Source organism: Anser brachyrhynchus (assembly GCF_964034855.1).
Source record: "Anser brachyrhynchus genome assembly, chromosome: 7".
Taxonomy (NCBI): Eukaryota; Metazoa; Chordata; class Aves; order Anseriformes; family Anatidae; genus Anser; species Anser brachyrhynchus.
The window spans coordinates 37,435,973-37,452,348 of record NC_137701.1 but is presented as its reverse complement, the minus strand read 5'-3'; the positions used below and the strand labels follow the sequence as shown (position 1 = coordinate 37,452,348).

General features: G+C 37.1%; 1 protein-coding gene across 5 annotated transcripts in view; it reads right to left on the bottom strand.

Moving 5' to 3' along the window:
- ARHGAP15 (Rho GTPase activating protein 15) overlaps positions 1-16,376 on the bottom strand; it is a 331,850-nt gene that overhangs the window by 270,099 nt on the left and 45,375 nt on the right. For all 5 annotated transcript variants that reach the window (XM_080599841.1, XM_080599840.1, XM_080599843.1 and 2 more), the window contains 3 exons: positions 13,073-13,147; positions 9,278-9,339; positions 3,571-3,658 (listed from right to left, as the gene is read on the bottom strand). In XM_080599841.1, the coding sequence (XP_080455967.1) occupies positions 3,571-3,658; positions 9,278-9,339; positions 13,073-13,147 (225 nt within the window). The remainder of the gene's footprint in view (positions 1-3,570; positions 3,659-9,277; positions 9,340-13,072; positions 13,148-16,376) is intronic.

Genomic DNA, 16,376 nt, shown 5'->3' with positions numbered 1-16,376 from the left:
TCTAAATGTTATCCTGTCATCAGAAGAGGTATAATTAGAATGTGCTTTCATTTTCCTCTCTTGTTGCCTTTATTGTGAGATATCATTCCCCTTATAATAATGCTGTCTTTTTTTTTTAAATTTTCACTTCATGTACAGTATTTAATAATTAATAATTAATGAATTAATATCTTTATAATACAAAGGAACATTAATCTTTTTGTTAAGTCACATCATTTTCCTGCTAACAATAAAAATGCTTTGTTATAATTCATACTATAGTGAATGAACATTGCCTCTATTACATTAATTAATGGTTGAGTTCCCCTTTTTCCAAAACAAACTAAAAGAAAAAATCAGTAAATAAATGATTTCTAATGAAGCCTTTTTGTATTATTTCCCTTCCACTATCAAAATTATATCTGGTTAAATGGCTTACAAAGGAAATAAACATTGCATTTGCTTTATCAGATGAGATTAACGTGCCAGTTTAGCTTTTTTATTTGTTATTTATTTTTTATATAACTGTGTGAAATTTCAGTTTAGGAAATAGGGTTGTGAGATTTTTAATAGTTATCTGATGTTTTTTCTTCAAGTTTTTCATAATTTATTTACCATTGCATATAAGTTATATGCAATAGACAGAAAATTTAATTTGACTCACCAAGTGAACAATAAGTTCACATCCCCAGTGCTCAGATATAGCGTGGAATTAAAAATAAAAGCTTTATTTTTCCCATAACGAACAAAAAAATGGGATTAATATATGCCTGTGTTCTTCCTAACACTAAATTGCACCCATAGGAGAGGTTTGGAGTTTGGTGTCTGGTCTGATCAGAAGAACTCACACTAAAACTTGTGGGTGTTAGAACTGGGATAACAAGGGTGGCAGAAAGAGATGTGGATCAAGCCAGAGTTGCTACAGGATGTGCTGTCACTATACTAACAAGTTTGTGTATCGTTTATGTGAATTAGTCTTTTCTAGGAAAAATGATAGATAAATAAATAAATAAATAAATAAATAGTAAAGTAGGGCTAAGAGACAGTGGATGGAATCTCACCAATTATGGGCACAGGTGACAGAGTGATGAAGTGAGACTTCAGGGAAAGGGACTGACATCAGAAGATCCTTTCTTGCAACACATCTTAATTTTTGATTTAAATAGATTGAGATCTTTAGAATTGGATTAGTTCAGGCAGGTCTACTTCAGTATCTAAATCCTCAAATCTCTCAGCTACTGAGAATTTAGGAATGTGGAGGAGTCCCAGAGTAGAATCAAGTCTCCTATGTGTTGAATTCCTACCAGTGCATTTATCTGCTAGAATTTGGGTGAGGGCTTGCAGAGAGAGAAGAAAAGGTAGCAGCAACCAGAGGAAGCACAGTGCACTCAGGCAGTCCTCCTCAATTAGCAAAGTTTTTTGTCCCTGTTAAAGCAGTGTACTTTTTTTTTCCCCAAATCCCGCCCACATCAGTCAGACATGATGCCTGAATTTCTCACATATCCTACCTAACTGGAACTATGCACTTCCAGTTTGCACACTTTTCTTCTGCTACCTAACCAGTGCCAAATTCCATTCTTGAAATGCAGAATTAATGGATGAACTTTCCTGGTGGAGCTTTGAAGTGCTGGTGAAATACCGAATATAATAATCCCATCCTGCAGCAAATCAGACCTACAGATGAAGCTAATGCTTGTTGTCTGGCACCTCACCTCCACAGAATTTCAAAGCAGAAATGGGTATGAATGCATTTATGATACTGGCGCTGAAAGCCTGAATGTGCAAGGCTTCTAGAGCTGGGCTAAGCAGCCCGTGTCCACACTGGATGAATTAGAGCCAAGTGGCTCACAACTGCATTGCATCATATCCTTCAGATGAGTACCAAAGACATTTTGCAAGAACTCTCCTCCTCCTCCATCTAACTTGACCGTAACAATTTCTCCTCTGTCATTATATTAGGTTCTTTGGTTTTATATGCCTTCTGAAAAGACAAGAACACATTTCCTCAAAATTGCCCTTTTGGCAGCTTCCAACTTGCATTGCCCAGAGGAGGAACATATTCTGGAGTTTGCTACGTGAATGCAACTTGAGCATAACATGAATTAATTTCTCAAATACATTGATTCTATGACAGCAATACCCATCCAGCAGACAGAAGCAGAAGACAGCTACCAAATTGTAAGACTAGCTTTAATAGATTTATTTTAGACTTAAAAAAAAAAAAAAAAAGCAGCCAATTCAACTTTAAGGAAAACAAATGATTTTGAAAAAAAAAATTGTGTTATACTGTTTTCATGGCTTCAGAAAAAAATATTCTCCAGCTGTGCTAGCAACAACACAAGCAGATAGTGTCAGGTTCCATCTTTTACTTATTTTTATTGTTTCATCCTTTATTTTTGCTACAACACTCACCTTTCCAAAAAAAGTAGGGCATGAAAAGGTGCTCTTTAAAGCTGATTTTACAGCAAGCAATATTGGTATATCAAGAATATATAGGGGGAAAAAAAGGGGGGGGGGGGGTAAATCACCTGCCATGGAAAAAATAGCTTATTGTTTATGACTTCTGCCAAAGAGAGCACCTTTGTGGCCACCCATCACTCCAATGAGATATGGCAGGTTTGATCAGGCCTTGAGAGCCTTTCACAATAGGGCTTTGTCAAACCTGTCCCTTTGCTGCCCACAGTGTCATACATTTACCAAAATCCCCTTTTGTTGCCCACATTCAGGTTCATAGGCTCATACTCCGCAGTAACTAGCACTGAAGGGATACATGCCATTATTGCTTGCGCAATGTAGCTGTCACATCTCCAAAGACTAAGATCAGTGGTGTTTCCTTGGGGCACAATAAAGAGGTACTGCAAATTTCACTTTGTAGTAACTACAGGCTACAGAAATTGCATTAGCTGCATTAGATGGAGTCATAGAAATATTCAGGAAGGTTAGGGGGATATGGTAGATGTCACATTTATACTACGATAAAAAATCACTTTGCTAACTTACAGTGTTTTCTGCTTTGGTAACACCCTATATTAAGGTGCCATTTATAAATAATTTATTATTATTTATTAATGTATAAGCCACTTTATAGGATGGTAGATAACTTAAATTCATGTATTAAAGATGCACATACATGGTTTAATACAATTTACGTCTCACAATATCCTTTGCAACAGATTCTCATCGCATCATCTGTTAAGCATTTATTACTAATGCATTTTATAACATACTTTATAATACATTATTTGAGGAAGTAGCTGCATTTAGTGATCATTTTCATAAATAAGAATAAAGCATTTATAAATGGCACCTTAATTTAAAGTGTTACCTTCGCATTACTGGATAGTCACTCACCATTTGTCTCACTTTGCAATTATTCTCAAAATGCACCTCTTAATAAAGGACTTTCTAAGTCCTATTTCTTCTCATACCCTACACCTGATTAAAAGTTTATCAAGGCATTTTCCTTTAGCTCCTTTCCAGTCTTTGAAGGTTGCCAGCTCAGCTGGAACTTGCCTTATTTGAACAGCAAAGTTTTTATACTGAAGTAAAAGTTGCAAAGAAGCTGACTGTATTGGATGGTTGATTGCCTACCAGGTTGGCCAGTGCCGGCTGTTTGGATTCTTTGTAGAATTCCATTTTCCGAGCAGTAAGGACAATCCAGGACGTGGACCAGTTTTTCCTTTAAAAAAAATAAAAATATATACATTAGCAAGGTGTGCAAGCAGGTGGGTAAAAGATGCTCCATGTGTAGACTAGTTTTTAATTATTTCACATCAGAAACAAAAGTGATCTAAACTCAATATCAGCAACAATTTTCCACCAATATTGATGGAGTTGCACTATCCTAATTACGGTGTGCATGAGGCCTAAGAACAAAGCTTGAAGGCCTTCTTTCCCCTCATTCCTATTTTAAAGCCTCTCTGTTCTGCTTTTCCACCAAGATGCCTTAACCACAGCAAAACAGTGGGATTATTCACACATGCTTAGAGTTCACATATGCTTAGAGTACTCCAATAGCTGCTACCCTTCTGTAACTAGTATTTAAAATGGAACCAAGAAGGAAAAACTAAAGATAATTTCAATCTGACTATATGGAGCTCAAAAAAGGATCTATTCTGAAAGTTCCCAAATAGCTTCTCCTTTCTCAGAACAACAACAACAAAAATACAGGAGAGAAAATGAGAAGAACAATATTTCAGAGAGCTTTAAGTTTCCATAAAATGTCGTAAGTTCACAGTATAACCTTAAAGAGCTGGCAAAGTGCAGGGGCCAGGGAGAAGAAACCAAAATACACACGGATATGTGAAACAGTGCATTCCTTCACAGAAGAACATAACATTCATAACAGAAGAAGGAAACAATATTACAGATATTACACATAATGTGATGTTTCAAATCACCACATAAACAAATGGATCTGGTCTAATAGAAAAGAAAAACTTGAGACTTTCTTCTAAAAATAGTTGACTGATTTTGGGGTCATAGCATCTGATAGTTACAACAATGTTCACAACCCCAGTTTAATTTCTTTATGTGAATGCAAATCACAAATCTGAACATTTCGGAACAGACCTGAGCATGTGTGTAACAAACAGGCTGCTTCACACATAAGTTGTGGTTCCTTAAAAGGAGGGAGCTGCCTGTAAGGACACCGTGGGCACACAGAACTGTTAGAAACCCTTTTTCCTCATTCTTCTCTCTTTCCTATCTCTTTGAGCTTTTCAGTCTCTTTGAGCTTTCTCTATATAAGTATCCCTAAGCAACTGAAACATTCATTTTTAATTCTAGCAAAACCTGGCTTTGTTAAGTTTAAAAGCCTGCCGGTCTTCTTTGGGATGCTCACTTCCAGATCCACCTCAAAGCTCCACTGCACTCAATATCCCATCAAATTGCACATCAGGCATAACAACAGGCTGCTTTTCTTTTAATGACCTTCCTATTTAACATGAAGAAGCATAACCAGTGTTAGAGATGAAGCCCCAATACCACTGATATTAGCAGAGGAACTTTTGTTCTGTTCAGTATAGCCAAGATTTCACCCAACTTGATCTAAGGATCATCCCTAAAATATAGCCAACAAGTGACAACACTGGGGAAAAAAAATAAATGAAGGAAATGAATGAGTTTGAAGAAAACAGGATTGTATTTTTAATGCTATATTAATGGGGACAAAAATAAAGAGATTGAGAAAGATGCAGAGTAGAATTCTAGAAAAGTATCTGACCAGAACTGGGAAAATTCCCCCAGTGTTTTTCAGTCACCTTCAAATTTTCAGCTAAATTTATTGTAACTAAAAAGCTGTATCCTTAGCTGAGGTGAACTATGTTTGTATCTAAGGATTGTGCATATTGGCATTGAGAACAATTCAACTTCAGCTAATTGGTTTTCATAGTATCCTTGTGAAATGAGTGCTGTAGCAAATGACCACCACCAACTCGGTGAGTACCAGCTGCCTATTGGTAAGCACAGCCTCAGTTCTTAATCCCCGCCCCAAGGTCTCTTTACTGACAGAGGCCTAAGTGGCCAAGCATGCCGGGTGCTGCTTTATACAGACTTTCCTATGAGCTGGATATCCTGGATAAATATGGATTACTAAAGGATTTTAAATCCTTAGTACGCAGCTTAGATTCAGTACCCAACTTACACCAAATGCTTGACATAGGCTATGGAGAGGAAGGTTTCGAGGCCACCTGTCCTTCTACTAGACAGAACACTGCTTGCTCCAGCTATTTGTGGGGCAGGTTTTTCTAGCTGAGAAATAAAAACCAGCTACTGTTTTGAGGTCCCAGACTTGCACGCAGACTTCTTAAAAGATTCAAGCTTCTGATCAAACTGGGAAGTTTGACAAAACATTAAAAGACTTCACGTCAATCTAGATCCTGTTCAAGAACAACACAGCTCTATTTATGGTTTTGAAATAAGGAGTTAACAATAAAGAACTAAAAAGTCAGTAGTAGGCATGCTAAGTGAGGAGCAGTGCACAGCCCCAGCCTTCAGCTGCTCTGACCCAGCCCTGCTCCAGCCAGGCCCCTGCCAGGTGGCTGGGAGCCGGGGCCTGTGCCCGGGCGGGGGGACATGGCTGCCACTTTCCCCTTTGCAGGCACAACAAGCATTGGGGCTGAGCACGTATCCCAGAGACGCACAGACAGGGACAGGACACTGACATGAGTGGCCACACAGGATGGCACAGCCAAGGGCCTCGTACCCATCTCACAGGCATCTGCCTGCCAGCAGGCCCAGCCTGAAGTTTGCTGCAGATGCAGTGATCACAGGCTCGTCCCTCATGCACGCCGCATTCACAAGTCCCCCTGTGCCCCCAAATGGACCCTCCGTCCTCCTCATGCCCCAGCCCAGGCGGTCCTTAGGACCCCACTGGCTCCAGTAGCTGGCACATGCCCCTCAGAAGCCCACACCCCGGCCTGGCTCCAGTAGCTGGCACCCAGTCCACTCACACCAGTCCCCACCAGCAGCTGGTGCTCGGGGCTGAAAGTCTGTAGGACCCTTTCAGATCCAAAGAGCTACTGTTGTCCCTCCAGCTACTGACATTGGGACCCCACTGGCTCCAGCAGCTGGCACCACAGCCCACAGGCCTACAGTCCCGGCCTGGCTCCAGCAGCTGGCACCCATTTCACTCACACACACGCACACACAGGTCATGCCAGGAGCTGGCACATAGTCCTTCTGCACGCATACACATGGAAGAGTGAGTTGAGAAAACATTTAATGAGAAAATATAAGAAGGTCAGACAGACAGTGATGATCAGCCACAGAGCTTGGCCAGAGAAGCATACTGGCTGGACATGTTTTACATGCGACAGGCCCTTCTATATGTTTGTTTATTGTTTTTTTCTAGAATCGTATCTAGAATCATAGAACATCCCAAGTTGGAAGGGAACCACAAGGATCACTGAGTCTACCTATCCCCCCCCTTTTTTCCTTCTGTTCTCCCTTTTCCTGTACGCTCCCGTGGGTTTACAGAGCTCTGCATTTTCTTGAACCCTCCCAGGCTGGGGCCTCTTGGTTCACATCTTGTTGGCTCCACCTAGATCTCGCTGCAAGTGGCACCTGTAGTTTGATGACCCCTCAATCAGCGTGACTCTCTTGTCTGGTCTGGGTCTCAGCATTTTGTTTATTGTTCTCCCTTCTTTTATCATAATAATCCTGAGATCCTCACTTGGGCAGCTTGGTTGAATCAACACTCCAAGATGCAGTTTTTTCCCTGATCAATTTATACAAATGAACAAATGACTTTTTTTTTTTTCTTTCCTAGTCATTGTCTCTTAACTTTAAAGTACTCAGCCAGATAACGTTATTGGAATAAACATGCCCTCAGACTCAGTTCCCATCAACACCTCCCCTTCTTATTACCCCTTAGTTGATTTGGAAAAGGACCTTGACCTTACAGGAGAAAACACTCCTTCTACATAACCTTATAAAGTATTTATTTATTTTTTTAAATTGTCAGGTAAGATGTTTTATCTAAGATTCATTCTGAGTCTTAAGTGGTGAATACTTTAATTCCATCAGGGTCAAGGAGATTAAGAGAATACTAAGAGAATGCACCTGAATTCACCACAGTATCTGTAAGAAGATTTTTTCCCTAAACTCAAGTCTCAAGTTCTCTGGTCCTTTTAAACTACAGTTGTTACATTTAAAAAGTGACATTTTGAAATCAAAACTTCATTGCTTTTATAACCTAGAATTAGAAGGTATAAAACTAGACAACCCTTTTATCAGATTATCCATACAGTCATTAATTAGGTCTGAAAGAAAGAAACAAAAAAATGCCATAGCATATTGGTTTCTGTACAGGTGGGAACACCGTATTTCATTGGATACATTCAGTGACCTAAAGTTAAGCTCTTTAGAAAAGTCCATTCACAATATCTTAGTTTTTGCCACGTGGCAGCAGGATTGTTCAAGAAGTCACCTCCAGTCAATGAACAGCAAGTTTAGGTAAGTGAAAGGAATCAGATAAAACGTGTGTGAAGTAGATAAGTCACTGCTATCCATGCTTGGTCTGTATAAATACTAGTATACAGAGAAGACTCAGCTGGAATCAACAAGCATATTGCATGAATCCATCTATTACTGTGACATTAAAATTATTGTTGAAACAGAGTCAGATAGCTCCTGAAATATGAAATTCGACCATGCGGATGCTGAAACGCATCCAACATGAGAGCTGCTGGTGCATTTGCATTCTGTCAAACGAACACCTGATGGCAGCACATTATAGCTTCAGTGGTGCTCACAATTTCTCAGGCTATTCAAAAATATAAGACCATTCAGTACTATTTAAAAGCACAAGTAGCCGAGCTAGGCTGCCTCTTCCCTGTGCCCACAGTGTGCAAGGGAAAGCCATAGGGATGCTTTGCACTAAAGTTCCCCATATGCACTGGCTCTTGCCAGGAAGATGAAACCCCTTCCCAGTCTGGGCACATTCACAGATCATGCCCAGCCTATGCAAACCCTGCTGAAGTTTTGGCCAGTGCTCCAAGGGAACAGAGTAATACTGGCTTCAATGCCTTTTCCAAACATCCAAGTGACACCAGTCTCTGATGCGCTGCCAGCTGCAGGGTACCCAGCTATAGAAGATTCAGCCAAGTGTGGACAATGTTCTAGTTTCAAGTGAAATGCTGGACTAGGTTACATCCAGACTACTTTTTCAATTTATTTATTTTTCCTAGGTTCCATACTGTGTAGCGCTATATAGGTATGAAAACTTATTTCTCCAGGCAGAAAACTTAATGTTTCACATTAATCTCTCATTCCCATTGGTAACGTACAGTACTCATCACATCGTTGCTTCCACTTTACAGGTACCTAGACTCAGCAAATGATAGCAAATCCTTCCATAAATAGTTAATATTCACATTGCTTTCAGCAGAAATAGTGTTAAAAGCGAGTAAGTGCTGACTGCTTTTGATAATCTTGCTTATGCATCCCTGTGGCATCACCACAAGGCAGGTTCCTATCCTTGACCCCTCAAGCACACACTCAGCACCTAAAATTTTCCCCCTGGAAAATATATTAGTTTGTGTGGTGCCCTAAGGCTGTCCCTAATGTGCATATAACATATAATGTAGGGGCTAACATTAACACATGCTCATTGCCTGCAATCAGCCTGTTAGCTGCTGTTGCTTGCTTTCTGGGACTGTAAAACTCCAAAAGCTGATCATACATTGGATTAATACTGAAACAACGTCATTTAAGCTATAAGCTGCTATCATATCTATGCATGCTTAGTGGATATGTGTTTACAATGGATAAGTTCTGTAACATTCACATATAGTACCTTAATTTCTTGCCACCGTCTGCTATTTTAGCTTTTAGAAGATATCCTTCTTTCTCCACTACCTGCAAGAAAAGAAACCAACATATCATTCATTCAGGCGAATGTATACATTTAGTCAGTACATGCATAAGAGTCTGCACCTGGCTAATCTAGTATGCGGACATTTTATCATTAATTCTCAGTTTAGTCACCTATTTTTTTCTATAGCAGTCAGTTCTTTTGAAAATATGCGAACAACATTTAAAGTCAATTAGTATGCATAATTAACCTGGAAAAAAGCACATAATACTCTATTTGTTGAGTTAGCAGAAACTTATATTAATGCAAGTAAAGTTTCTAGCTATAAGTAAAAAATAAATTAATTTAAAATGTATTTTAAGTAAATTATGTCGTTTCATATATTGAGTTGCAGGAGTTCATGTTTCCTTAATAGCTATGAAGGACATACTGTATTTTTGTAAAAACCTCTTGATCCTTATAGTCTAAAGAGAATGCTGTGTAGGGGTAACCAGTGTCAGAGCAACACCAAATCTGTGTATAACAGGAAAAGTCACATTGCCTTCGTAGGTGCCACATTTTGCTTTGAGTCAATACTAAATCAAGGCTCATGCAAGAATGATGCTAGAAGGCATCGTGCTTTTAAGTGGTGCTGTCTTTCAGATGAGCTATGGTATTGAGGCTCTCACCCCTCGCAGCCCTTAAAAAGTCACACTTCACTGGAGTTTGTGCATCCGTGTGCGGGGAAAACTTGTCTTCAAGTTTCCAACTGAACTAAATGATCTCATGCTATAATGCAGAAAACCAAATTGAGCGGTTTGTCAATTCTCAGCGTACAATCTGAAACTGGAATTATAAACAAAGGAAAGCACAGCTGTGACGTGCATTTTCCAAAATACGTCCAGAAAGGCAAAGCCCTTAGCTATTACCTACACAAAGCAGCGTGTAGTATTGGCAATCTGATATCACCTTCATAGCTCCCCTACTCTGCTGCTACTGTTACTGAAACCTGCCCCCTTTGCTGTGGTGTCAAAACAGGATACGGACTCTGCTGATACACATGAGGCTGCAGCATCAGATTGCACAGTATCAATGTTGCATTTGAGTTTTGGAATACTAGAAGTGAATCCTAGACTTGCTCTTTGTTTTTGTTTCTCCCTCTCAATTTGTGGTCCTCCGAAGTTCTGCACATACTTTTCTTAGGCCGGCAGGAGTAAGAGACACTGGGTCAGATGCACGGTTCTGTGTGATCTGCCGAAACATCCCTTATGAAGCTGTGATATCGGATTTGGGATTTTGGGGGAGACTATGTAAATTTGTATCAAGAAAGAATAAAGGGGGGAAAAAGAAGAGTGTCTTCAACTAGCCCCACTGACCAGGCATTAGATCATCCTATCTCATTACCTAAGGAAGTCACAGTTGTGTCAGTAAAGGAAAAAGAGAACTCATGGACACCTCAGTGTTTCCAAAAGCACAATCGTGATTCAGGGTGGTCATGTTTTCTCTCAAACACTGCTGAGTCAGTGCCTGACTGGGGTATTCGTAATTCCACACCATTTTTGTCACAATATGATTTTGCAACAATTTCAGTAGACTTTTTGCCACCTGTAAAGCTATTAAATGGCAATAAAACATGTTTTGACGTGCAACAGAAGGATTTTTAAATCAAACATACCTGTTATTTTAATTATATGAAATAGCATTATATTAACAGTGTCATATAATAACTATTGCCATAGATTTTGTCTGTTACTTGTATGTAAAATATAATGCGATATATACTGTGTACTTATCTGCTTGTAAGTATGAGGAGGTCTGTGGACAATGGTTTAGGTGACATTCTCAAATGTGTACACGGGGATTAGCGTGTGCATTTTCTATAATTTGTACTTATGCCATGCAAATTCCTGTCATGCATATCATTGCCATAGAAAACCCAGGAAGTATATAGGGATTATTGTGCAGAGTCATGGCACTATTTATCTAGTGATGGATGGGTGAATTATTAGAGCTAAAATAAGACTTAATCCCCAACTCCACCTACATTTTTGTTATTATTATTTTTTTTTTAATCAAACTTACTTTACATCTGTGGAAAATTTTCTTTCCTTTCTAACCCTTCATTTTCGTAGCATAAAACTGGTGTTTGGCCAGGGCCAGGGATGCCAAATAACATATGAGAAAGGTTATTCTTTTAATATTTCTATCCATCTGGAAACAGAAATTGGGAGGAGCATTGGCTAACCATTCAAGCTGTTGATTGCTTCTCTGAATCAGACCCAAAAATCTCATCCTTTCAAAGTTTACCAACACCCTTCCCAGACTGTTATTTTAACCAATCCAAAACTAAAGGCAAATGTGATTTTCAACATTGGATTTGAATTACCTTTATTCTCACATTTTGGAAAGTTAAAAATTGGATATGTTTCCAGATGAAAATGTTGCTGTTTAGTCATATTTTCCTCAAGAATATCAAATCCAGTAACAAATGTTGGGCATATAAAATATCCCGCTTTAAATTATGTAGCTCAAATCCATCCTTTGTTCTAAATTAAACAGCTCAAAACTGAACAGCTAGAAATACTAGATATTCATGAGACCTCTCAGGTTAAACAAAGTAACTTTACATATATTGGTTTTATTGAATTAGTGTAGGTGCTGTCTCTAAGAAAATAAGGGTCTTCATCTTTTTGATAACGTACACAGAGTTCTCTGTAATTAGCATACAGCATATTTATGGAATTATAAAACAAATTTATCGCTAAGACAAAGATTTCAAGGATGGCCCCAATATTTATATAAACTCTGTTCAGGAAGCTATATTTTCCTTGTTCAACATCTGTTAATATCCCTTTTTCTGTTGTACAGATTTTCTAGGAAATACTTCCAAGACAGCTCAGGATCTACTTTCGATCCTTCTGCAAAGGGATGATATTAAAAAGAATACCAAATATATCAATGATATTCTCTGTTGTTTCTGTCTCAATAAATATCATCATTTGTTGTTAAGCTGTTGCCCCTCCTGCACCTTTTCAGCATATGGAAGATTGAGAAAATGACCACAAACGCCCCGCCCCGAAAGGATTAGAATAAAAATAAGGAAATGGAATATATATAATTTACTATTTAGAAAAAAATATTAGAGTATGTACGTGTAAATATTTGAGTTTCTATTTAAGTAAAATAATGCTCACATGAACTAACAACATTAGGAACAATGTAAAAAGTAGTAATTATCACTAAATCACATATAGGTTCCATAGTTTTCTTAATTAGAGGAATGACAAGCTTATGAACCTACCTAATCCTGAAAAGTTCATATAAGTACTACTGATACTAACATTTCTTTGATTAACCTGTATTTGAATATTTTAATAGTAATAATAAATAAAACACTATCCTTCTACACTATTCCCCCTAAATTCTTAGTGTCATTAATATTGTGTTAAATTTAATGTTGACTTTTATTTATAAGGATTAATATTAGTATTAAAAACAGCTTCACATGGACAAAGACATGCTCACATTCCTTTATACTGAGTGTTAATACTGATGAAATATCAATCTAGTACAACCAAGTTAACAGCAAAGTCAAGCCATACAAATTGCTTTGTATCTTCTAATTTTTTTCTTTTTATTGATTAATCAAAGTCCCTCAAATCCCTTAACATCTTGAGGCATCCAAAGACTCATGTATTTATTCTTTAGTAATGTGTATTGTGTAAATGTGTAACATTTACATTAAAAACATTTAAAATAACAAGAGTGATTTATTAGTTCTATAGAGCAATTGCTTACCGTGTGGTCCTGTGTACTAATGATGTCTGCAAGCGTTAAGTTATGTTGGGAATGATTTCTTCTGTGACGATTTACCTAATAAATAAATGAATAAATAAAAATTTAAAAAAAAAAAAACACAAGGATTTATTTTCCAAGAGGATTCAAATAGATACAGGTGAAGATGGACCAACAAATACAGTTACTGGGTGTGTATTGGATGTAGTTTTGGAAGGTTGGCTTCTTTTATTACTGCCTTTCTGTGAAAACTTTTCTGTTTCCCCTAAGCCCTGGATATGAGAAATACACAGCTACTAAACCCTAAAGATCTAAATGGGCTTCTTTGTGATGCGACATTAGCAAATTAAGCTAAAACGTAACCAATAGATAAAAATCTTTTGAAATTAGGACTTTTAAAAAATACATCAAGAATCTCAACAGCTGTGTAACTGGTTAGATGTTTTATACCCATTTTACAGAAAAGATACTTATAACTTCAAGACCATCAAACAAGTTACTGAAGAAACCAGAGAAAAATGTGAGAATAAGCACCAAATATATCTGTTATCCTCTGATGTCTGTAAAGACTATTTCTAAACACTCCATGACTGGAAGGCTGCAGCAATATTGGGTTCTGATTCTATAACTGTTTCCAAGGGCTAAGTCCTCGATTTCCTCAAGTTCCCTCTTTTCCAAGAGGAAGCCAGGATAATTATCTGTGACTCAACTCTACAAAATCATTAGACTCCATTATACTATTAAGATTAAATAAAAGATACATCACAAATCAAGGGTTTGGAAGAACTGAACAGCATTTTACAAATATGCAACAAAGAATACCAAAAAAATATATGCATACCAAAAAGGTATGTATATTTTTTTTTCTCAAAACTTTTACTGTTTAAATTTGGCGTTACTCAAGAATAATATATTTTGGGGGTCTAGATTCTGTAAAATTCAGTGATGTTCTCATCTTTTAATTGAGGTCAAAAAGCAAACAACAAAATATGGTTTTAACTAGTTTTCACTGTATTCATCATAATGCATTCTCTTTTTCTCTATTAAAACAGAGTTAACGGAGAGTCATAATGTATTCTGTTTATATTTAACTGTCTGAATATAGAAAATGTTCTTAATTAATCCAGAGGGCCACGCTCAAAAAACAGTTAAACATATTATGATCCCATATTTTTTCTCCACACATTGCTTTTATGTTTATTTGTAAGCACTAACATTTTTAAGCCTTGAAATCTATATCCTAGATATTGCTCTACTCTCCTAGACAGAGCTAATGAGCTTAATGAATTACCAGTTCTAAATTTAATACAAACATTTCAAAGAAAGAGATAAAACATTCTTCACAATTCAAAAGTTTCTCTGACCTATTTATGAAGAATATCACTTAACAATTTCATTAAGGGTGAGTAACAGCTGGTGACATGGCTGTGTCCTAAAGTGTTTTTCTCTCTTAATATTCTGCATCTTAAGCAATCGAGCTTTCATAAGAAATACTTTAGTTAGTGGCAGTACCTCCTTTGGGGAGAAAAAAAATGTCAGACCACATTTTCTGTATTTTGCAATCTTGTTTTCAGGAGTGTCATGTTCCTGTTTTATTAGCATGTAGGGTAAACAAGAATGATTTGCTGATGCTATTGAGAGAACTTCTAAGATTACAGTCTTTCCATTTAGATTTTGGATGGAACTTAATATTAATGCAAGCAGAGGCATGTATATAAATTCAAAATAAATTAATTCAATTTATCTTTTTCTTTACCATCCAACAACTCAAAGTCCTATGGTGCACAAGACATAACTAAACTATTCAGGTCTAGATCATAGGAAACATTTCTTACCCAGATCCCCCACTCTTATTATTCTTTAACATACAGCAGAGCATATTGCCCAATGATGCTTTCTGAAATATATTCTTCACTCATCCAAATTAAATAACAAGACACACTACTACTCCACAGCATCTATTTTAACATTTAGTTGCTATCTCCAGGAATTGTACTTGTCAATTGGGGGCCCTATGCATCTTTGTGAAGTGTACAACACTGATCGGAGCTTTTGGTCTGGTCTTAGATTCAGCGTTCAGAGCATTAGCAAAAGAAATGCTCACATTTGATACATGCTAGAAATAATACTGGAGGCACTAAACCCATCCACAACCAAATAAAGAAGGGAGATAGTAAAATGTACTGTTTTAGTAGCACTAGCAAGTTATTCAAGGTACTATAATAAAAAGACAATAGAAAGATTTCCAGGAAATACAAATGTAGAAAAAAAAAGATTGAACTCCAGGTGTAGATGACATTACGTGCCAACCTCTTTGCTATCTGCAAAGCAGAAATGTTAAGGAAAACTTCATATGTACAATAAGAATAGGTCTCTTACCTGATCATTAATGTGATACTTTTGCAGTTTTGCTAAAGTGGTGAATATTTCTCTTACAGGACAAAAATAAAAGAAATTCCTTTGTAGCCCAGGAGTGGGCAATGTAATTTCATGCAAGAAAGTCCTGAAGCTCATACTGAAACAACCAAACGCCACAGCTACATAAGCCAATCCATACACAATCCGTAAGCTACATAAGCTCTCTTGAAAAAAAAAAATATATATATCCATATATTTATATATATAAATATATCCATATATATATATATATATGGATAAAAAGTGGAATTAATGGAAATCAAAGAAATTCTTACTCATTTCTACCAGCCTCTTAGTTTAGGAATGGAAGTTTTGAAAAACTGAATCAAAACAGCTTGAAAAAAATCAACAACAACATTCTTTAATAAGATGGATTTTATAAAATTAAATCAGGCCTTACACAAATTTGTTCATAAATATATTTCACAGATACTACTGAATGAGATATCTGTATCACTTCTTTTATGTGAATATTCAGTCCAGTTTTAAAATGTTCTTAGCCAGAGAGCCTAGGTAACAGTACTCACATTTCTTCATAATTCTTCAGTTTTCCTTTATTTTTGAAAAAAAATTAACAATTTTCAATGGTATATTTTTGAGTTAGTCAATATTCAAAGGAAAGCCTGGATTGATTTCACTCTTTCCTGCAGTTTTTAATAAGTAGACCATAAAGGAGATGTTTTGACAATTTTTTTCTCTATATATCTCCATTCGATTACCCTAATAAACTGAAGCAAAACCTAAATAACAAGTGTCACAAGTCCTCTACCTCACCTCCCAGGGTATGATGAAAGGCAGAGATTTACAGGAGAAGTTCGTGAGATCCCTTTTTGGGAAACACAGCTTATCAGCAGTTTTCTGATTTGATGAACATTCTTCAGTCAGCAAC